Raw genomic sequence first — 22951 nt, 5'->3', positions numbered from 1 at the left:
GCAATTACAGGGATTTCTGCTGATTACTTAAAACTCTTCAACTCACCTTCAAGTCACAGTTTTAGACAAGCTAAAGGGAACTAAGCTAATAACATAACATATTCTTGTTTAAAATATAACAAAAGAATGAATTGTCCCACACACTGGTTGGGCTGAACCCTTTATAAAAGTGCTTTTGCAAAAGAAGTGCCAATATTTTTATAAACCTAGGGATTAAAAAACCCATTGACCAATTCTAATTTGCATTCAGTTGAAAGACCCATGAATTAAATGCTAGTTTTCTTTCACAGCAGCTGACATAAATTCAATCACACATAATCAAAAGGAGGTCAGACGGCTCTGCACTAATGTTGTCTAGGGAAAAAAGCAGTGTTAGTATTCACAGGGTTTTTTTTCCTTGACTCAGCACTAAATCAGAGAATGTTTACTCTGCCATTTACCTTGTTTTTATGACCACATAATCACAGTTGGAGTAGTGGAAGCCCATTCAGTATTCTTGGGATTTTGAAAAATAATTCCCATTATTTAGTTTCCAGTGATCTGGATGTGAGGTATCTGGTCACTATGGCCTAAAATCCAATTTCATTGCAGAGGACATGAGACATCTCACCCGGTCATTTCAGCTAGCTCTTGTCAGGTGTGCATTAGCCAGGATAACTGCAATGCAGCACCTATTAGTGCTAAAAAACACATGTGTCTGTTTTAGCCTTAGCCACACCAGGACTGTGTGACGACTGGACTGCTTGGTTAAGTTACACCTTAATCCACAGCAAAAGGGATGAAAGAGCTATAGTTGTTTCCTTTCCTTTCTATAATGGAAATTGCAGGGGGGAAAAAACTAATATATTTCGTTCTTGCACTGACAACCACTAAACTGTGAGATAAAAACTTGTAATCATCAGCCATTGTTTGTCACTGCTGGAGTACTGCAGAATTGTTGCTTAGATGAACAAGGTGTTTTTTAAATAACTTCTCTCAGCCAAAAGTAAAAAGTGCATGCATCATGACAGTTTACATATAATTTGACAGCTGTGACGCTCTGCACAGAGATATTAAGTTTATATCTAAAGTCCTGTATACAAATTTAAATAGAGGGGATAAAAGCGCTAAATTTGAAGAAATAATTTGAGGTCTAATAGCCACACTAAAAGAGTGTTTAAGTCATAAAAGCTAAAAAAAAATGAGGCATGCAATTAAAGAGCTAGAGTATTAAATCGGGAGAAACAGCGGGAACAGTGGCAATTTAAGAAAACACAGAATGCATAGATCATTGATATTCTGTATGGATAAACAGAGAAAATGAAGCAAAGGACGAATGAGAGAGTGTGGTATGAATAAGAAATAGGAAGAAATATAGGAAGCTAGGGGAAAATGAAGTAAGAAAGGAACAAAGAGCAAATTAAACAAGTAGGATTAAAGGGATAAAGTGTGAAATAGAAAAAGTGACCAAAATTTTGGGCTCCTCTGAGTGAGGAATTTGATGAAGGGCCAGAGAAGCTCAGTGAAAGCTGATCCCCTTAGCTTTTCTCTCAGTTGACTGACCCTACAAGCTATTAGCAGGATCTAATGGCCTCATTACAGCATGCTATGAGAGGCAGAGGAGTAACTGAGCCCTGTACCTGGTCATACGACACCACGCTGATACTCGACCAGGCCAACACACCTGAGAACAGAGGCTTGTGCGCACACTCACACCCACACACAGGTCAGACCATTAAAAAAAGCACATGTAATAATACACATGCCGAAACCAACAAGACAGAAGCACACCTGCTTACATGTGAACTGTGAAGCAGTAAAGGCTCCTGGGGGGATTTTAGGGGAAGAAAGCCAGACTTGTTCTGACATGTTGCGGTAAAAGTGGCAAACAATCTGCCACATGCGATGACAAAAACACTAAGCAGTCGGTCTAAAATTAGCCCACACGCACATCCTGTGACTATGACTTCATTGTTGTATTTATTGTATTGTTAATTTGCAGGAAGATCTAAAGAATGAAGCCAAATCAAACATTTAAAGCCACATAGCAAATACATTATTACAATTTAACTTGACCATTATCTTCTTGATTATTTAACAGTCGGTTAGTCCATTTAATGTGAAATAATGAAAATCACTATTTTAAGGGGCAAAACCTTAAAATCACTACACACCCAGCCCTGGCATCATGACTTTTCCTTTTAGTTTTTTGTTAAATCTTTGAACAAAATGCAAAATTTGTTGCTATGAAACCTTTAAATCTTGCTGTTTTCCACGTTAAAAAGAAAGTGATTCATAGCTTCTACGGTGAAATTGGCGGTACTAGCTTTCTGCTGGCAGTTTAATCACAGGCTCTTTCATGGCTCGGCCGCTTTAGTAGCTTCTCCCCTCTGGAATAAAAGCGGGGAGCTGTATGAGCTCGTGCCGCTCCCCCTCTGTCACAAAGGAGAGTGGAGGAGCTCTGGAAGCCCCAGAAAGCCCTCAGCTCAGCTACATCCCACACTCTCCCAACAAGCAATACACACATGAACACAGATATGCACAGTTTGTGTGCAGAAATATGCACGCGACCACAGATTCACACAGTGTCAGAATCCCTCAGTTCTCAGCACCCACGCCCACCAGCCACTGAAGAGCGAGTCAGACAGCCGCTGCCTTTGAACGTGAATTGAAAGCCCAACTTGATCCACAGAGACTAACTGCTCCAATCCAACAAACTGCTGCATCTCTCATCCACCCTTTCGTCTTCCTGTTAACGGCAAGCAGCTCTGACAAGTGCGAGAAAGAGACAGGTGTGCGTGTGTGTGTGTGTGTGTCTCTGTCCTCTAGTTTATCCACATGTGTAAACAATATTTGGCGTGCACCAACAGTTGAGAAGAGAGACGTTCATTCTTTATTCAACAATAAATGCCGACTGTGACCCGGTTAACAAAGTTGGCCATGACGAGTTCCCGGACTCTGGGCGAGCGGTGAGCAGACACGAGAAGCAGCCAGTCAGCGCTAAAAACTCACATCACAATTACTGGTGATGAATAATTCACAGAGTCAGAAACATTCAGAGATTGTTGCAAAAGAAATAAAATGTCATCTTTTTCTCTCTCCCTGCCTCTTTTCTTTGTCTTTCATCACCTTCTTCTTGTCTCTCAGTCTGCCTCAGATTTCCTGAATGTGCTGCTTTCTCCTTCCTCCTTCTATTTTTTTTTTTAAATTCTACAGAACACTTGTGAATTAAATACACAAGCAGCCAATTAGTGATCTTTTTGGAACAGACTTGCTTGTAAACAGTATCGTGTTCACAGCACAAACCTCCTCCCATCCTTTAATCTGCTACTGTGAGCTGAGGCTGAGCTGAAGGAGATTTTCGAAAAAGATAACGCTCAATTCACCGTTTTTTTTTTTTTGTTTTTGTTGTTGTTTTTGGGTTGGTTTTTTTTTTTTTGGTGGAAATCAGGAAAGCTAGTACCAGCTGGCACTTTAATCTCCATTTATGAAATATGAGCATATAATTTCTCTCTCCCTCTCTTCCCTCCCTCCTGTTTTTTTTTTCTTTTTCTTCATCTGCTGGGAAATAAAACATTAACACGCTCCATGAATAAAGGATACTTCACTTGAAGACCTGACAAATGCTCTCCATCTCAAACAGCTGATGGAGAGTAAGAGTAATGACTTTGTCTGCAACCATGCATACCATTTACTATGTTTTCTCCTTTTTTTAGAGCACAAGAAGACCCACTTCCTTTCACCTTCACTTAAGCAGATAGGTGAATTAAGATCATATTCCCTTTCGGCAGCTTAGCAAAAGGTCTCTTGAGGAGAAGAGGGCGGAAAGAGCAAATAAATTATTTGAAGCACAGCTATGTTTGTGCCACTCCCTCTGAGAAAGAAAGAGACCATCCACAAGAAAAAACAAAGAACGAGGATGTACAAGAGTAGAGCATGGATAAGAAATACAGTAGGAAGCTGGAAGAGGAAATGGCACAAGAGGTGAAAAAAGGCAGCAATAATGAAAGAGATTATGAGGGAAAGGTAGAGTGTACTGCATGTGTGTATACATGTGAGAGAGAGGCTCAAAGAGGAGATGAGGGGAAGAGATCAGAGCTTGCAAAGCTTGCAGAGCCTCTTTAGCTGAAATAGGGTTGCTGCTGCAACAGCTGGGTCTCAGTATGCTTCAGTTCATTTAATAAGAAATAGTAATGTCAATAAATAGACTGGTTAGTTTCCACACAGAGGCAAAAGCAAACAATGGGATCTGTCAGTTTTTTCAGCATCTTTTGACTCTTTTGACTTAGTTTTTAGGTCCAGAAGATGTTTCATGTCACTTGGTCTGATAGTTACCAATGCTTATGCTCATACTGAGGCTGTTTCTGAGGCTGCTGGCTGGTGGCTGACTCTAAGTTCTGGATAGTTTTAGCCACTTAACCTTTGTTGGCTTCTTTCAAATGTTTGTGTTCAGCTGAATGAAAGCAATTTAAGTATCTGATTAAGTTTGTTCTTACAATCTCGTTTGTGGTGTTCATCTTAACTCAGAGGGAAGAGCTTTCCCGCTAACAACATAGCATGTGGCTACAAGTGTGTGTGTGTTTGTGTCTACTTAACGGCAGTACTGTGTGGATGTTGTGCATGCATGAAAGCGACCAGCTAGCAACTGGTTATACATGAGGCTAACCAGCGGGTCAGGGCCAAGAATGCTTAAAAATCTGCCAATATCAATTCCTGTCTGGTTGATCATTGCATCTCTAGTTTAGTTTGAAGCTTTTTAAAATACTTTTTGGACAAGAACAAAGGTCTATCCCACAGGAAACAATACAACATAATAACAATGTAAGACCAATTTAATATTTGTCAAGTCCTTTTAATAAGAAATTGTTTATATTAAAGCAATTAGACTTTGTATTACTGGTTACTTTGTATTATTAGTCTCAGAGCACTGTATTGTTAACTTTAAAGTTATCTATATGAATGACAGAAATCATCTGTATATTAATGGTCCTTACAGCTTTACCAGGCATATCCATGAAAGCATCAGATGGAGCCGAGGTACATACCTGTATGAATTTTTCCATACATGCATTGCAGGATGTAATGTACGTGCAGATTTCTTGTTGTAATGCCAGCATTGATTATATTTAAGTATAGCCACACTTTTGAAAATTTAGTCGTTTCCACCATTTTCACTAAGCACAGTCCTCCAGCGTGCTGCACAGCAAGTGAGAGATGCTCCTTCCCCTTGCACAGATTGTCTGAAAGAAAGGTGCTCCTCCCGGATTAGAAGGAGCAAAAATGTTTCATGTCATAAAATGTTAATCTTATTGCAAGTTAAAAAGTGACTTGGTCAAACAAAATGTACCATTATTGTAGTTTGGATCTTTCTCCAAAACAATTAGAATCCCCCCAGCACTCTAGTGCACTGTAGCTATCATGAGGACACAATGGGCAACTGAAGTGGCTGATGAAAAAAAATGTGGTGGTGACCAACTGACTACAGCCCAAAAATCACTCAAATATACCCCTTTAACTGAGTCCATGAACCTCTGCTGCCATCCTGGCCAATTGGCATAGCAGCAAACGCATGCTGGCCTGAATACAAACCCTCCTGTTCATCCTTTAATAAACCGCGCATTGTCAAAGCCAATGTCCAGCACCTCGTTGCCATTGTGGTGAGCAGCAAACTCAAAATGCAGCTAGCTGGTACCCTGGTGGGGTTCTGGCTCAAGCTTAGCTAATAAATCATCACATTCTATATCAGTCTGGCTGCCATTAGGCAATCTGATCAAAAGCTCCACGCCTATCTGATGATGCAAGTATATGCAATTTAGACTTTTGCCTTGAAATGAGGAGATGTGATTAGGTGTGACAGACTGAGTTTTGTAGTAAGCTTAATAGAAAAGTGAACAGTGTCCTTGTGAAGCTTCAACATTCGGATGCTGTAAGATGATGGAAATGGAAAAGAGAACATCAACTACAGTTGCTTAAGATGAATGTACTGCACTACCAGTCTCACTCAGTCAGAGTTCGTCACATTGCTATCTCTCAGTACATTAAAAAAGCAGTGCAGATAGCAAATGAAGACAACTTTAATAAAAGAATCTATAATTGCATGCACTGCAGCAGCAATCAGTGCTATAACATATTATTAAAGTTCTACCATATAAGTGCTTGTTTTCATGCACTGCTTGTAATTTTCAGCAACTTTGGCACAGCTGTGGCTCCACGCTGTAGTGGTTAACACACAGAAAGTCCCCCAGTTGAGACTGAGATGAGACACAAACCCAGCTTCAAGGGGTCACAAGCAAGTGTAAGCCTAGTGCCGATCCAATATCTCTGTCAAATCAAACATGTGGTTCTGCCTCATGTGGGGACCCTTTCAAAATAAAGGAGCATCTGAAGAACCTTTGAACTTAATGCCTCATTTGAATGTCAAGTAACTATTTACTAAACTTGCATGTAGCTCGGGTTTAACTTACTGAGTTGAGTAGGTGACCCATAGTGTTAAAGCAGAGGCCTGGTTTGAATCTGGCCTGCATGCTTTCCCTTGTGGGCTTTCCTGTCTTCTCTCCACTATCCTAACACAATAAAGGCTAAAAGCCCAATAAATGCACTTTAAAAAAAATCGGACTTTATATGTTATAATTCCTAACTGAAGCTTTAACTTAGGGGAGTCCTAAAAGGCATTTTAAAAAAAGCCAAACAATTAATCCTTTAACGACTTTAATGGGAAGTCTGTTTCCTGACTGCAACATATTGACTCGTTAAGAGCACAGACTGGTTGACAACATGTAAGTTTTTCCATTATGAGGATTCCAAGAAACACTGAAATGCACCCGAGGATGCACAGATAATTGTTGTTGACGTCAAAGAGGATGGGATGAGGTAAACAACCACAGAACACACACACACACACACACACACACACATGGACAAACAAATACACACACATCCCCCACCGCATTCTTGCCATTTATCTTTCCACTTGTTTGGAAGGATTTGTCAAGTCTCTGAAGATGTCATATAATTGAGACTCAGTCTAATGTAAATAATTCAGACTTCCCACAGAGATTTATGTTAAACAGTAAGCAATGCAGAATTAGGTTTACAAGATATAGGAGAACCAGAAAATGAGAAATATTAATGGCCCATAAAGCCTATAGACTAGTAAATCCCATTATTTAGTTTTTTAATTAAAATACAAAAAGTATGGTATAAAAATTTAAATTAAGTAAGTTTTTGCTTTAAATCATTTTTTGGACATATTTCAAAAATATTTTTGCTTGCTTGTTTTTATGACAGGTGACTTAATAAACACGTTAAGCACTATGTATATACTATATATGTGCTTTTGAACTAGTCATATGGATACACACATATTCCAACAAGCCTAGGTGTGTAGAGAGTTTTTGTTGTTTAACTGCAAAAATACCCTTAACTGCTTTATAAAGATTACCTTTGACTAACACCTGTGATACTGAACTAAAAACAAAATAAAGGAGTAAAAGGTAGAAGTAAAAGGTATCAGGTAGTTGGGTACAGTTCCCGCTTCAGTTTAATGTCTAAAGGATGTGATGCAGTAGTGCAAGATCTGACCATCTAGAATGTAGAATTGGTATATCTGACAAATGGAATTTAAAGCACTCATACTTGAATAAGCTGTGTCATCTTCATTTTATTGTACAAATCTGTTTTATGGCTCCATGTTTAAAAACCTGTTCAACGCCTGTACCTCTGTACTGTAATAGCATATGCAATACCAAACTTACAAAGTCTATTTTAAGGTAATATTATTTTCCATTAAACATTTTTCCACTTTGTGTTTCATGCTCAGAGGTTGCTCTATTGTCCCTTGATGACACTGAACTAATTTCCCTCCTTACAGGATGAGCTGAAAGACTGTTGCTAAGATTGAATGTTCCCATGGGACCGTTCATGTTTCCATATAGCGGCAAACTATACTATGCAAGGACTCATTATTGAAAATTACATAGATATGTCTGCTGATGTTGCCATTGTTGTCTCGTTATTATGGTACCCAGAATATAACTGGGACATAACTGCATAAAAGACATTTACCCTGATCTCAAACCACACCAAAACCTACATAAACTATGCAAAAGCCTCGAGCCACCTCCCATTATTTAGTTATCAATATAATGTCATCATTCAGCTTCTAAGGAATCAGACTTTCTTGTAATTTCTTGTAATTCTTGATCAATAGTTCTCTAGTTATGAAGGTCTTTCAAAGCGAGGGAATGTATTTTTGTTGCTTGTTAAGCCACTTAACACTGACCTATGAATCATTCAAGCATAAAAAAAGGTCCAAACTCAACGGATGAACCAGTGTTGTGTTTACACATAGCGGACATCTTAGCAAATAATTTCTTTAGTTGAGTTTGAAAAATGCCCAAGATAACATCGTTTTACAGGGATCACATTGTATTTTTGTAACAAAGTGATCCCCGAGGAGCTAGCATCATAAACAGTGTGTGCGGTTTGTCCTCAAAAAATGTAAGAAAACAAGTGGAAGGCAAATTGCCAGGCCTATTTATGGTAGATCTTAAGAAAAAAGCAGTAAAATATCACAGCAGAGATCTGACACGGGACCTGAGAGATGCATTGGCTCTTTATCCATCTACTGTTCATCAAAGGTTCATCAGAAACGCTGTCAGTGGAAGGGCGGCTGTCAAGAAGCCATTCTTGAGGAAGGGAAAGAGGAAGTAAAGACTGAGGTATGCCAAATTGCACAGGAACTGGACTGAAGATCATGTGGAGTCATGAATCCCAATTAGAAAGTTTTCGTTCACTAGTGATTATTATTAGTGTAATAATAACAGAGGAGGTCAGGAGAGAAGTCTAACAGCGAGTGGAACAGTAAAACGGTGTTGGCTCTGTCTTTCAGCATGTAGTGTTGGAGATCTTTTCAAAATGGATGGAATTATGAATACATAAAAGTACTGTCAGATTTTCATCCACCATGCATTACAATCTGGAAAGCATCTGACTGGCTGCGGATTCAAAAAACAAACATAAATATGTTAGGTTTATATTGTTGGATTGTCATTTATGCTTAGAAATATATACTCATATATGCTTAGATTTTTATAATTGATTGCATAAAGATAGAGGTCTGATCCTTAGCAGCCTGCAAAGACTCTGAGTGCCTCCCAGAGCACTCTGGCATACAGACATATCTTAAGGTCATGAGAGAGGTCGTACCTTCTCTTACTGATTTATGGTATAGGAGGACACCTACTCTGTATCTATTTAAGTATAAGAGCCCTTTGTTTAGGTGGACCGCTGGACTCCTAGCACCAGCTTTGGGGAGTCTTCACAGGGTCACATCTTGACCACACACACACACACATCTATACATACACACAGACAAGGTACTCTTTGTTTACAGCAGTGTTACGAGGGAACAGACGAGAGTGACTGGGGTTCGAGCGGAAGGAACGGCGCTCGTCACAGTTCTCTCCCTCGTGCACGAGATCAAACAAAGAGCTCTGCTTGGTGTCCAGTGCTTTTTGCTGTTGTAGTAGAATTGTCTCGTTCCAGCAACATTATAACAACATACAATATATTTGCTCATACGAGCTGCAACACAAGCTCAAACTAGACACAATCCGAGAAATTTTAATGTTCTACCAACTAATAACTTAAATAATATATGTAATAGTAAAGGGGTTTGTGTATGTATGTGTGTGTGTGTGTGTGTGCACGGGTATTAACATCTTCCTGGGGACCAAAAATTGGTAGTTTACTATACTTGTGGGGACAAACAGCCCTCGTGGGGACCCCACGAGTTTGAAGGCATTTTTGAGACTCAAAATGTGGTTTTAGTGTCAGGGTTACAATTAGGTTATGGTTAGGTTTAGGGTAAGGATCAGGGTTAGGCATTCATTTTTGATGGTTAGGGTTAGGGTAAGCGGCCAGGGAAAGCATTATGTCAATGAGATGTCCCCACAGCGATATAAATACACACGTGTGTGTAGAAGCATCAGTACCGTATGCTGATATCCAGCCATCATATGGAAGAAGCTAATGCCATGCGTATTTTACCTCTGGCATGATCAAACTTGTAAATGACATAATTAACATGTGATCGTGTTGCATGTGATTAATGTCATTATCATCACTGCTCCCCTAATTATCATCAAAATCATTAAAGACCAACGGAAAGAGAATCTGTATGTCTCGTATTTATACCCATATAGACAGGTGCATACACACACAAACGTCCACTGAAAAGCAATCGCTCGGCGAACCCAAGTCAGCACGTCCACGTCTGAGTGAGGAAATTATATATTCAATTTCCATACAGATGAGCCGAGAGTTACTTTCAGCTCCTCTTCCTATTTGAAGCTAATGAATGCAGATTGAAAAGATGTTGATTCCATCTAAACAAACGCCCCCAACACCTGCGCATCAACTGGCAAGTCTGTCCTCTCCAGGACTGAAATAGAAAACATAATTTAAATATTCATACCCTCAATGGGCTGAATGAATAAGCAAATTATTAATCCGTCCCACTTATTTCTCCTCCTCTCTTTCCTGTGGAGGTTTAAGAGCGTGGACAAGAGCAAGTAGCCTGCTTAACGTTAAATGGTGTAATTTGTTATCTGGGGGTGTTGATAAATTAGTGTTCTCTGTTACAGTGATGTTTCCTATTAGTCATGATCTGAGAAGGTCTTTTTCCTATGTTTGTGTCTTTGCTCAGACATCAGAGTGGAGGAGTAATTTTAAAGACCAATATACGCAGAAAGCATTTTATCAACTGTTTTTGCTGTCAATCAGTAGTGTCTGGATTTCATCAAGTGTGCCCATCGACACGCAATCTAAAACCTGTCGTGCCCTCTAAAATCAATGAATGAAAAATGGTAAAAGATGATTTATTCTGCTGAGCCATCATCAAAACCGTTTTTATATGGGAAATTTTTCCATCAATCTGGTGTAGACAGTGGGTCTGGCTGCCTTCCTTAAGGTCCGCTTTGGAAGACAGCTTGTTCTCAGGACAGAAACACTAAACAGAGGCCTGAGTCAGTGGGAATTAACTCAGGTAATGTGGATTCCCAATAAGTGGTGTTCTGAATACAGACATTACATTGCTTCAGTGAACATCATTATTGATAGCTAATTTTCATGGACTGCTAATTCATAAAATGTACAAAAACTATCCTGTAAAGCATAAACTGGGTAAATGAAGAGAGTTCTTTGTATGATACAGGGTTGCTGTATTGTTGTCTGTTACTATGTCACGAGTAAGGCAGTTTTTTTTTTAACATTTTGCACACTCAATGTACTTAATGTATTTTGGCAGCAAACGTTAGCCAATAATGGAACATCTCATGCACTTTGAGTTATTCAGCAACTTAAAATAATAACATTTGGCAGTAGGCACACTTTTATTGGCTCTCTGAGTTGTGGTTTTGCCATAACAGCAGATATTTCTGCCTGAAAAGCACTTAACTTGCATTTTGAAAATTAAGTAAGGCATCAACACAGCAACATAGATGGAACTGGCGCATTTGATAATGGCCGTAGTCTCTGGCAGAGGGTAAACTGTTGTGTCAGGGATGACCTTAATGTCAAGACATCTTGACCTTGCCCTGTGGTGGAGCAGTATTAGAAAACTATGTGGATGAAAACAGCCAAGGAGAAAAGAGGAGTACGCAATGCCCAAGCTCTGGTGAAAAATGAGGCAGGAAGCATAAGGAGGACACGTGCTGAAGACTATTTTCGTCCTGTTATTTTTGAAGAGACAGAGGGCAACAAACCCTTAACTGTATCATTAAAGGTAATTACAAAAAACTATATATTGAGTTATAAAAATGTCAGTTTATAGAAACACCTCTTACCTGTGTATGATGCGCTTGGTGCGGAGATATCCCAGAGCCAGAGCCAATTCACAGATGTAGAGTTTGACAGTGCTCTCTGAGAAGTGCACATTCTGCTGGAGGTGGTAGCGCAGGTCTCCGCCCAGAAGCAGATCCACCACCATAAACATGTCCTCCTCATCTTGGAAGGAATACCTATAAAGAAAGATAAGTCACAAAGAAGAGTGACATGGTAACAAAGAGTCAGGGAAATGGCGAAGAAAACTGGAGAAAGAAATAAAAACTGAGGAGACGTGTAAGAGGAGGAGGGAAAAGAACTAGGGAATCAAGGGGTGATAAACCCATCAGCAAAAAAATAAGATAACAAGCGCAAATTGAACTCATGCCAGGTTTGTGCACCTCAGGCAAATCAACCTTTTTAAGATAGTGTGTAACACCTTAGTATAAAAAGTTTGACAAGAACAAAGAGTTCAGCAAAACCTTTCGGGGTTTTAACAACATGATCTCTATTAAAAACAACCTCGGAAGCCTTGCATACTCTCAGAGGACAGGTGCTCCTCTAAGTCCAGGCCTAAAGAAAAACACTCATCACAGTCTTTCACATTGCAGAAAATGCTGTCTACGTGACGCCTGTGGCAAAGTTTATTAACCTTCTGTCAGGGTTGGGGGTTTTTTGTTCTCTCCCTTCCTCTCTCTTGCCTTTTCCCCTTTTCGCTGCTCTCAGGTGATGTTTGGGATGGTTCCCTGATCAGTTCCCTAATCTTTCTGTAAACTGAATGCTTTGGTCTAGGTCGTTATGACACTTTTAAGGCTCAGAGAAATGAGAAAATCCCACAGAAGTGGCTACACAGGAGACAGCTAAAACAACACTCTTGGTTGAGCACTTTTGTACAGCTTAAAGAAGAATTCCAGGTGTTTCCCCTATCCATGTGGCTCCATGGGTACAGGTATGTTTAGGAAAATGTTATGTTGCACAAATGTTACATGAATGGGGTTTATTGGATTGACTGAAAAGCCATAACAATGGGAAAATCCAGGCTGAAATGCAAAATTCTCCTCTAAGATGACAGTTTACAGAAAATAGACATTGGACAATGTCTACTTTTACAACCTTATTTGTTTGGGTCATAATTATTAATCATAATAACCTGTCAGTCAGTCTTAATAACTATCATTCCATCCATCCATCCATCCATCTTCTTCCGTTTATAAAGACCAAAGTGCTGCACAAAGCCTTCAAATTACATATAAATACACCTGAGATATACTTAAGTACATCATCACTCGATTTAAAAATATAATGTGAGCCACTATCATCCTTATACTTGTATGGCAAGGATAAAAAATGTGCCTTCTTAGTTGTCTCCACATGACATTGTATCATGAATAGCTTGCTAACTATTCTTGTTTCCTCTTAAATTTTCCGTGGGCTCAATTTTGCATAGTTTTTACAGTTTTTACAGTACACGGTAGTTAATATTTGCCTATATATAGTCCTGTATTGGTGTTAATCTGTGAAGAATGCGCTGAGTGTGACTGCGGTCATCAGTCTGCTCATCCCTGAAGCTCCAGCATGCACAGCCAGCCTGTCTCAGCGAGAAGTCCGCTGCGTTGCACTTTGAGTAGCTGTTGCACAAATAATTGATTTTACATGCTGAGCTTCTCACCGGGGATGCACTTTTTGTTCACTCCATTTAAACAATGACTTAATTAGTTTCTCACCCACGACTAATTTATGCAAAAATTGTATAAAAAAAATCGCAGCTGCCTGCTTTTTTTTTTTCCAAAGCTCGCCTAGGGTTTTGTTCTGCATACAGTTGGCAACACAGTGTCCTACATTTCCACGTTCATATCTTGCATAAAATATCAGATCTGCTGCTACACTCGATTGAAATGTGGATTTAATCGGATGCAAACAGCCTACAGCTGAAATTGTTGCATCTTTGAAAAGAGTATTTCTGTTATTGCCGGCAGAAAAGGATCATCTTGGCTAAAAGTCAAAGTGTAATGACCAAGGATGTCTTTTTTTGGCTGTATTGGTGAACACCCTGAAGGTGAAGCTTTTCTAAACTGGATGGATGGAGATTGATTAAGCTGACTCCAAACTGTCTACTACGGCTCAGATAATGCTGAGACCACTCAACATCTGATTGCCGCAGCCTCCGAGTTTGGAAATACTATCTGTGGCATGGACATCCTGGAGATGCATATATTTATATGCAACAATAAATATTTATCCTAAAGATAATCCTATTTCTGACTCTCTTTAGGATATCCTATTTACCCAAAAGTCAACTACATTGAATCAGGCAAAATATGTTATTTTTGCACCAACAAGGTGATTCCAAAAGAGATCTATGCCAAAAACCTGTCATGTCTCAGTATCGTGTGCAACATATCCTTAAAAATGTGTCAAGCCAAAAACAAATCTACAGCAGATGAACAGAATCTGGAAGTCATGTCCTTATGAATAAGAAAATAAAAGCCTCATCAGAAAGTCTCAGTGTGTGTAGATGTAGGAAAGGCTGACGCACGTCATATTACAGAAGAATTTTAGTGAAAATCAGTGCAACAGTTCTTATGGAGTGAAAAACCCATATTTGAAATTGGCAAGAGGTACAACAGCAAGTGTTTAAAGCCATCTGTAAAACACAGTGGATGCTCTGTCATAGTTTTAAGACTGATGGAACTACGAAGGCAGAAACGCATCAGATTTTAATCCAACAATAATGTCATCTGGAAAGTATCTCTTTGTTAACAGCTTCATTTTTCAGCATAACAACGATGTCAAACAAATTGCCAATGTAGTAAAAGCATAGCTGGATGGAAAAACACACAATGGAACGCAATCAGTCAAAGATTGGTCTCCCTAGAGCCTGGACTTCAATAATGTGGGGGGTCATCCGGCACAGAATAGAACAAAAGGCACCCAAACGTCAAAGAAGTACTTTGAAAGTCCTTCAAAAACTCTAAAGAACGATGTCTTAAAGAAATTACAGAGAAGCTTGTCTAACAGAGTTCAGGTTGCGATGAAGAATAAAACTGGTCATAATGAATAATGACGCATTGTACAAAACATAGCTGTGCTGGGACAATGAGAATAAAAATGTATTCAGAAAAGAGGACCTTTAAAAGGAGTCTACCAAGATTTTATTCTGGAAAAGAAAAGTTTCAGCAGATATAACTAGAGTGACAGAGTGGTTTGGCATGTATGCTTGTGTGTGTGCATAAAGATGAAAGAAAGGAAGAGTGAGTTGGAAAACGATATGACGCTTAAGTCTGGCACAGAAGGAAGAGACACACATCAAACCCGCATCATATTAACACCACACTCTCTGCATTGCTTGACTTTGATGCAGGATTTGTAGTTTTTTCGGATGACACAACTCCAACTGTGTTCATGGAGAGTAAAAATGTTCTAGCTAATTATATTGCTCTAGTTCTGTTTACAAAGATATGTGAAGAACTAATGAACCACACATTTGGATATGCCAGTCTAGGTGCTATCCTGTTACTGCGTACCTCAATTACAGAAGAATTATAGAAAAATAAACTGTAAGGAGTTAAATAGCAGGAACAAGTATGCAAATTTTTAAATGTGATGCTGAAAATGTGTGAAATACTGATGACTGAAAATCTGAAAATCTTGCCAAAGACTCCAAACCAAGATAGAGGAAAAATAGGCCTTTTTTTGCGCCAGACAACTTTTAGTGTTTGTCGGATGGACTCTATTTTTACTCCATCTACTAATCGTTTGATTGACTGTCTTTGCTTCTCATTTGCTCTCCTGCTGTCTCCTGTTTCTCTCATCCCTTCTCTCTTATTCTACCTTAGTGTTTTTCTCTTTCTGTCACACACACATGGAGTGTAAATACCTCTAACTGAGCCAATTTAAGGAGGTAAAGAATACAACAGGACTCTGTCACAAGTATTTAGGAGACACAAACGGGACATTAATTGCTCATTTTTCTTGGCCACAAAACAAGAAAAGGAGTTACTTGTTTAATATGTATACAAAGAGATGATTTCTTCTAATGTGCTGAGTTCAGCGACTTTTTTTAAGACAGGGGAATTGATCTTTACATCTGAATTAAATGTGCTTCTTGCTAATTTATTCATTACTACTAACTATTTAATAATTATTTATTTTATGTCATGTATACTAGAGATATCATGAGCCAATCTTATGGATTTCTGTTTGTGTCGATTTAGGTATATTTTAATAGGCTAAAATACAAATATGAGAAAAAAGGGTCACAAATATTGGACATTCCTATTCTTTGCATTTAATTCATTATACATCCAAATAGTTCATTAATTACCAATTACATGCCAGATACCAAATGCATTTAGGCATGCAGATATGGTCAAGATCACCTGCAAAAGTTCAAAGTAAACATCCGAATGGGGAAGAAAGGGGACTTAAGCGACTTTGAATGTGGCATGGCTGCTGGTGCCAGATGGGCCAGTCTGAGTATTTCAGAAATTGCTGATCTACTGGAATTTTCATGAAAAACCATCTGTGGGTTTTACAGAGAATGGTCCAAAAAAGAGAAAATATCCAATGAGCATAGATCTCTGGATGAGATTGCAGTGAGGTGATAGGAAGGCAACAATAACTCAAATAACTACTCGTCAAAGGAAAACTGGACAACTGAAAATTAGATTGTTGCATATTCTGGTCATTCTTAGTTTCTGCTTCAACATTTGAACAGCAGTGTCAGAATTTGGCATAAAAACAAAATGAGAGCATTGATCCATGCTGCCTTGTATCTTGTATTCAGGATGTTGGCGTTGGGGTTATGGTGTGGGGGATAAATGCTTAGCCCCCTTACTACCAACTGAGCATCATTTAAACACCACAGCCTACCTGAGTATTGTTGCTGAACATGTGCCTCCATTTATGACCACAGTGTGCTAATCTTCTGTTGCGTCTAGCAGTACAATGCACCATGTTTCAAAGCTCAAATCATCTCAAACTGGATATTGAACATTACAATGAGTTCACTGTACTCATACGGCATCAGTCACCAGATCTCAACCCAGCAGAGAACCTTTGGGATGTGGTAGAGCAGGAGATTTGCATCATGGATGTGCAGCTAAAAATCTGCAGCAATGTTACCGGCACCTTCCAGAATCGAGGCCATGAAGAATTAAAGCAGGTAACAGAAGGACTAAGGTGTATCTAATAAAGCAGTGTGTGAGCATAAATGCATTTTTTTAAATGTTTCAAAATCAAACTGTGGATGGCGCTCTCACTTTACCTGCATTACAGGATTTAAATGTTCCTGTCATTTGTTAAAGGAAAAAGAAATACAAGAGTTTTTTGAGGGATAGGTTCAGTTGGTTGGTAGATTATCAATGGTCAGTATAACCATGTATTGTAATAACACATACGTTAATATGAAAGTTCAATGTATTACTTGTTCAACTACTTGATGAGTTCACAACTTTGTGTTGGCTTCAGGGCAGCGAGGTCATCAAGTTAATCGATATCACTCTAGAGCCGTCCGTGAAACCAGTTTAATCGAGTAGAAAACCAACTCTCACGCTTGGCTGAGGTTTCCATGTTTTCCTGTCCCACTAGGATTTCCGTCAAAGAGACAAGGTGGTAAAAACTGAAAGGGCTTAGCCATAATTGGGGGGTGGGGTGGAAATGGAGGAGTGACTGACTTGCCAAAGACTTCCACATAAAAGAGACAAACCATCGTACACTCACACAGACCTATCTGTTTTTATGGTTGTGGTTTTTGCGCTGCGATTAGAGTGCATTAAGTATTTTGTTTTTTAATGATAGTTGAAAATAATCAACATCGATCTGGAGACGACTGACTTAGTACTAATACAGCTCTATAATTCAGCTATTTCAGCACTGTCTCTTCAAAAAAGAAAGAAAGAAACGGTGCTTGTGAATGTGCTCTCCCTCTCAGTCGCTCTCTGACCATGGGGAGCTGGTACTTGGAAGGCAGTTGAATATGAATGAAGTCTTTAGTGACCTGCTGCCACTGCTGTCAAAATGAATTAGAAATGGCACTGATTATGTTGTTTGCCACAGGTAGAGTCTGGGTCACAGAAGCTACCTGAGTTACCACTGACGCTGTCTCATATTAAAACTGTGCATTGCGCTGATCACTGTATGTAAACGAAAACAATCCTAACAACTTAGAGAACCCCCCCCTTCTAAATAACCTTGTTTTTAAAAGTGGTAGTCCAATCACAGCTGTAGTTGTTTGCTTTTTCTTTTCTGAACACATTTTTTTGTTGTATCCTAGATTAATAGCAGCTAGACAGATAAAGTTTCACAAAACTTGTTAATAATGGATGACATAAACAACATAATGGCATGAAGATGAAAAGCTGTACAAGAATGAAATGGAAAATAATCAGCCAGTAATGGGAGTCCCGTCTCCATTTGCCTTTGCACCTGCAGAAAGAACAGACATCCACACGCAAATAACGCTGTTGATGCTTCAACCACAGTTGTGGGCTGACAGAAGCCAAGAGTCATCAGGCTGCAGATTAGCACCTGTACATTACGTTGAAACTGTGAAAAACTTTTCATTCGCTTTTCTGGCATCGAGCCTGGTGTCTCTGTGGCGCGCTAGCTCTCTCTGTTTCCTCAGCTTGTCTTTTAACCGCTCCCACCTCCATAATATTCTTTCTTTCTGTGCCTAGCTCTACTGTGCCACACATGCATTTCAATGTGACCCTTTGGTGGCTTCCAGGCAGCCGGTCCGATGGGAGAGCATCCGCCATGGAGCTTTTAGAAGCAAAGACACCCCGGGCCATTTTAGTAATGGAAGAAACCACAGGGGCTCACAACCTAATGGTAACGTGTCCTTACAAAAAGACTCCCTTTTCCCTCTGTCAAAGGTAACAGTTATGACATGTAAGGCTACACAGTTAATGAAATAATACTGAATATGCTGCAGTTTCCAAAGGCCTTATATTTTCATCACAATATAAAGCGCCCTGAGATGACTTTTGTGTTGAATCAGAGCCATATAAATAAAACTGAATTGAATTTCTATACGGTATTGAATGAAACTCTCATCTAGTACATACTTAAATAATAAAAGAAAAATAATATAGCCACTGCCTCACTTGTATTTCTAACACTAAATTTAATATTGAAGCACTTACAACAGACTTTTGGTCTTTGCAGTAATCCATCTTCCATGCACCTTTTGTGAAGTTAATGAACTAAAACTCCCTCTAAACTGCTGAGTGATTTTTGCTCATTAACATTTATCTATTGAATGCCCGCAGCATAACAACCACACCAGTGAATCTCAGTGATAAAATGCCTAATCAGGACTTTGTTGTTCACCACAGAGTAATGCAATTATAGTGATCAGACATAAATACTATACAGATGCACACACGTCTAATCTGACCACCACACCTTGTTTGAAATGGGCAGAGACAGTCAACCGCTCAGACTGTGACATGCGGGATCGATGCCGACAGCCCTCCGACCTTCCTCCCACCCAATCTTCCAACACCTCCCTGTGACTGACAGCTTCCATCAGTCTGCGTCTAATGCTCCTTCAGCACATACAAAAAAAAGAAGTGCATTGCTAAATTCTTGCCCTCAAATATATAAACTATTACACTTAAACAAGCAATAAGAAATACTACTTCAATAATTTAGCAAATGATAAAAATATTAATCAACTAACTTTTTTTTTGCATTTTTTTATCAGCAGGTTTTCCTACTTGTGTGCTTGAGTCTTCAGGGAATCAGCAACCGTGCTTGATTATCATATTTTCTGATTCAGGTCACCTTGACTGAAGACCAAATAATTGACATGCTGACATGTTGCCTTCAAGCATTCAGCGATGGCTGCAGTGTTAAAAGTAAATTGAGGATTTCACACACAAATTTCGCAGATACACGAGGATACTGTTTGTACCTGACGTTCAAGAAGGCCTCATTACGGTAATCGTGATATTCGAGTCTGGAGCTGGGCTTTTCTTTGGTTGTGCCAATCTTCTAAAATGCATCCTGTTTCTAAGCAGACTGTAGTTCTGCAGAATACAATGTGTCTGGTTTGCGGAACCTTTTATATAAGGATTCTTAGACGAATAGTCCTCTTTTTTGCCTTTTTCTGTGTGTGTGTGGGAGGACATCGTGGCTTCTGAGAACAAAGATGCACATGAATGAGAAATGATGAATGATGCCTTTTTCTGCATAGAAATCTAGTGCATTAGTAAGATTACATAATGCAAAAGAGGGACTCCCTAAAGCAAATGAAGCTTTTACTTCACAATGTCTCAGACTTTTGCTAATGTACTTCTTTCTTTCTGCCTTTGACTGTTATACAACTATTTTTTTTATAATTGGCATGTTATATCATGAAGGTATTGGTTCCAGAATTTAGCAATGTCAATTAGAGGTCAAACTTTATATCAAGGTATTAAATTTGTAATAACATTTTATTGATGCAGGCAACTTACAGGTGTAAGTGTAAGTAAATGAAGAGCATTTTCCTTTCTTCTTTCCCATGAGCTTCTGTCACTGATGACACAGTTCGTAATTGAAACGAGGTGCCAGCAGGAGAAACAACAACATTATCTCCAGTGACATAGCCTAAGGCCTAGCCTGTTTCCCTGGAAATTTTAAGTAATTGTAACATCACCGACAAACACTTCAATATCTAAAGTACAGTAGCCTAACCTTGTAACTCTTCAGGAGTCTGCACGATATTGTCATTTAATAAAACTGAAAAATATTATCTATGCCTGGGATGTTACATTTTAGTTTGAGCTTTTTAACCAGCTGCCTGAAGCCTTGTTTTTCCACCACGTAACCACAGCAGTATTTTCCGCCTACTGTTTGCCCTTTCTGTCATATGGAGTATAACTAGTGCTAGTATCTCCTCCTTCGTAGGCTGACTGTACTCATTAGTGTGTGTTCTTGCCTCAAGTGGTGAAACAAGTTTGTTGTTTGCACCTGTAGCTGGAACAATTTTCTTGCATATTTTGCAGCATAATGTGGTTTGCTGGAGGTTATTGAAGTAGCTCCCTTCTTAGCAACTAAACTGCCATCAGAGGCCGCTCTGGCTCTCAGACATGCCTGGGCTGGTCTCATTGTTGTGCGAATTAGCATTGCTATAGCAATGATACAGCGATATGACATTTTTATTAAATTTGTAAAAAATGATACCAGTATTATTGCGGGGATATTGGATCAGCCCTAGATGTCATTATGGAGACTTCTGAAGTACTAAAGTAAGCCCACAACAGTCAAAATTACTGCATGACTGACTTTCTCTGCTTGAGGCTAGTGTTGCTCACAAACAAAACGAGTGCGCAACCAGTGCTCAACATTTCCAATACACTAAGCAACAAACAAGCTGTTTGAAAAAAGTTCTTCCTCTGTGTTATACCCTCGTCAACAAACAAATCGAATGCTAAATCCACAGTTAAACAGGCAGCAAGCCTAAAAGCTGAAACTTGCAGCCTCTCTGTGTTCCTCGCAGCATGACTGTACAGTATCCCTTCCCTTTTAGTCAAAGGATTGTAATGCCAACGAGTGGTTGACACCACAATGTATGACTTTCGTGCCCAACTGGCTGCTTTACTGTTTGTGGTGCGATCAAAACCAATACTTTTTACATTTTAAATGCATAACATGGCATAAATAGCTTTGTTTTCACTCCTGTCTCTCAAATGCATTGCAGTTTGGCTGCCCAGTTTCCAGACATTCTGAGGCAATGCCCAGTCGCAAGTGCAGTGGCAGCAAGAGGAGCAAAAAGGAAGTATAGCAGGTGGTGAGGGAGTGAAATAGGAGAGGTGAGAGAAGACACGTAAGAGGTGACTGAAAAGAGGAAGAGGAGAGGACAGCCAGGAGGCAGCTTTCTGCATCTAACTGGCTCAGTGCAGTTCATACGCTTGCAGGTAATCTCTCCCTCTCTCTGACCTTGAGCACTTACCTCAGGACAATCATAACTTATGCCAACTCAACATGAAAGAGAGAGAGAGAGAGGGAGGGAAAGAAAGAGAGTGGGCATAGCGCTGACCCAAGCACATCTCTAGAGGATATCAACCCCACCCTGAGGGGCTTACACTGCCAACAGCATTAACTTCCAATTTTTTTTTTCATCCAACACAGCATGCAATCAAGCAAGAAAGCAAGCACTGGTATTGTTTGTCTGATGAGTCCGTACACTGCACAGACTGCACTGCACTCTGCCTGTGTCTTCTTTTCTTTTTCTGTTTCCATGTGTCCATCTATCCTCTCCTCCTCTCCTTTTTTGAAAAAATGTGCTTAAATGACTTGTTATTCATTCTCACCAAAGTAGGTTTTTATTTCCATCATATAGGTAATTAAAAATTAAGCATTAATTTTGCCAAACTAGTAATCAATTATATAAAAGTGACACAATGGATAAAGAGTAGAAAACAAAATACCTGATACCTCACAAGTGTTCAGAAGGACATACCTTAAAATCAAAAAAATATGTAAGAGGAAATGATAATAATAATAATCATCACTATCATTGTAACAGAACTGAACAAACAACTATCTTTCAATCTTTAAAAAACAGACTGTGTGTGTTGTTGCTGTTTTTCTTCGTCTTTGGAAAGACATCTTTCTGCCTCTCAGCTTGACAGAAGACCAGGGTGGCTTCCTTTCAAACGTTGCAGTGTGGGAGTGCTTATCAAGAATTAATGACGCCTTTCAGAAGAAAACTTAACAAGCTATACTTATCAGGCATCTTCAGTACGATTCCTGGTGCTCAATAAACTCTAAAGCTTTCAAATTATGACGAATGGCTGGTTAAAGGTACCTGATGAGTCATCCTAGATTAGCATTCCCAGTTTGAATGAGCTTGTACAGTTGTCGAGTAAAAGATTTCCTCAAACCGAGATGCGGTGAGGCAAGTGGGAAGCTGCCAAGAGAGGAGATACATTTGCTGTTCTTCAGTGGTCAACAGCTTTCTGGATGAATCTGCAGGCTCACTCCAAGACTGTGTAAAAAGGGTTTGTTTTTGTTGTTTTGTTTAATTGATGACGCTCTTTCATTGGGTCTGCGCATTTACTGATTTGATAGGATCCAGTCACCATATAAAATAAATGAGTGAGAAAGAATGCATTACTAAACCAACGACGGGGCATTTATAGCTGAAGGCAATAACCAG

General features: G+C 39.3%; 1 protein-coding gene across 3 annotated transcripts in view; it reads right to left on the bottom strand.

The window, feature by feature from the left end:
- Positions 1-22951, bottom strand: part of stk32a (serine/threonine kinase 32A) — a 64486-nt gene that overhangs the window by 31541 nt on the left and 9994 nt on the right. For all 3 annotated transcript variants that reach the window (XM_040032218.1, XM_040032220.1, XM_040032219.1), the window contains one exon: positions 11826-11999. In XM_040032218.1, the coding sequence (XP_039888152.1) occupies positions 11826-11999 (174 nt within the window). The remainder of the gene's footprint in view (positions 1-11825; positions 12000-22951) is intronic.

The sequence above is a fragment of the Simochromis diagramma genome, unplaced genomic scaffold, assembly GCF_900408965.1.
Source record: "Simochromis diagramma unplaced genomic scaffold, fSimDia1.1 OVJJ01000216.1, whole genome shotgun sequence".
Lineage (NCBI taxonomy): Eukaryota > Metazoa > Chordata > Actinopteri > Cichliformes > Cichlidae > Simochromis > Simochromis diagramma.
This window is presented reverse-complemented; position numbering and strand designations above follow the sequence as displayed.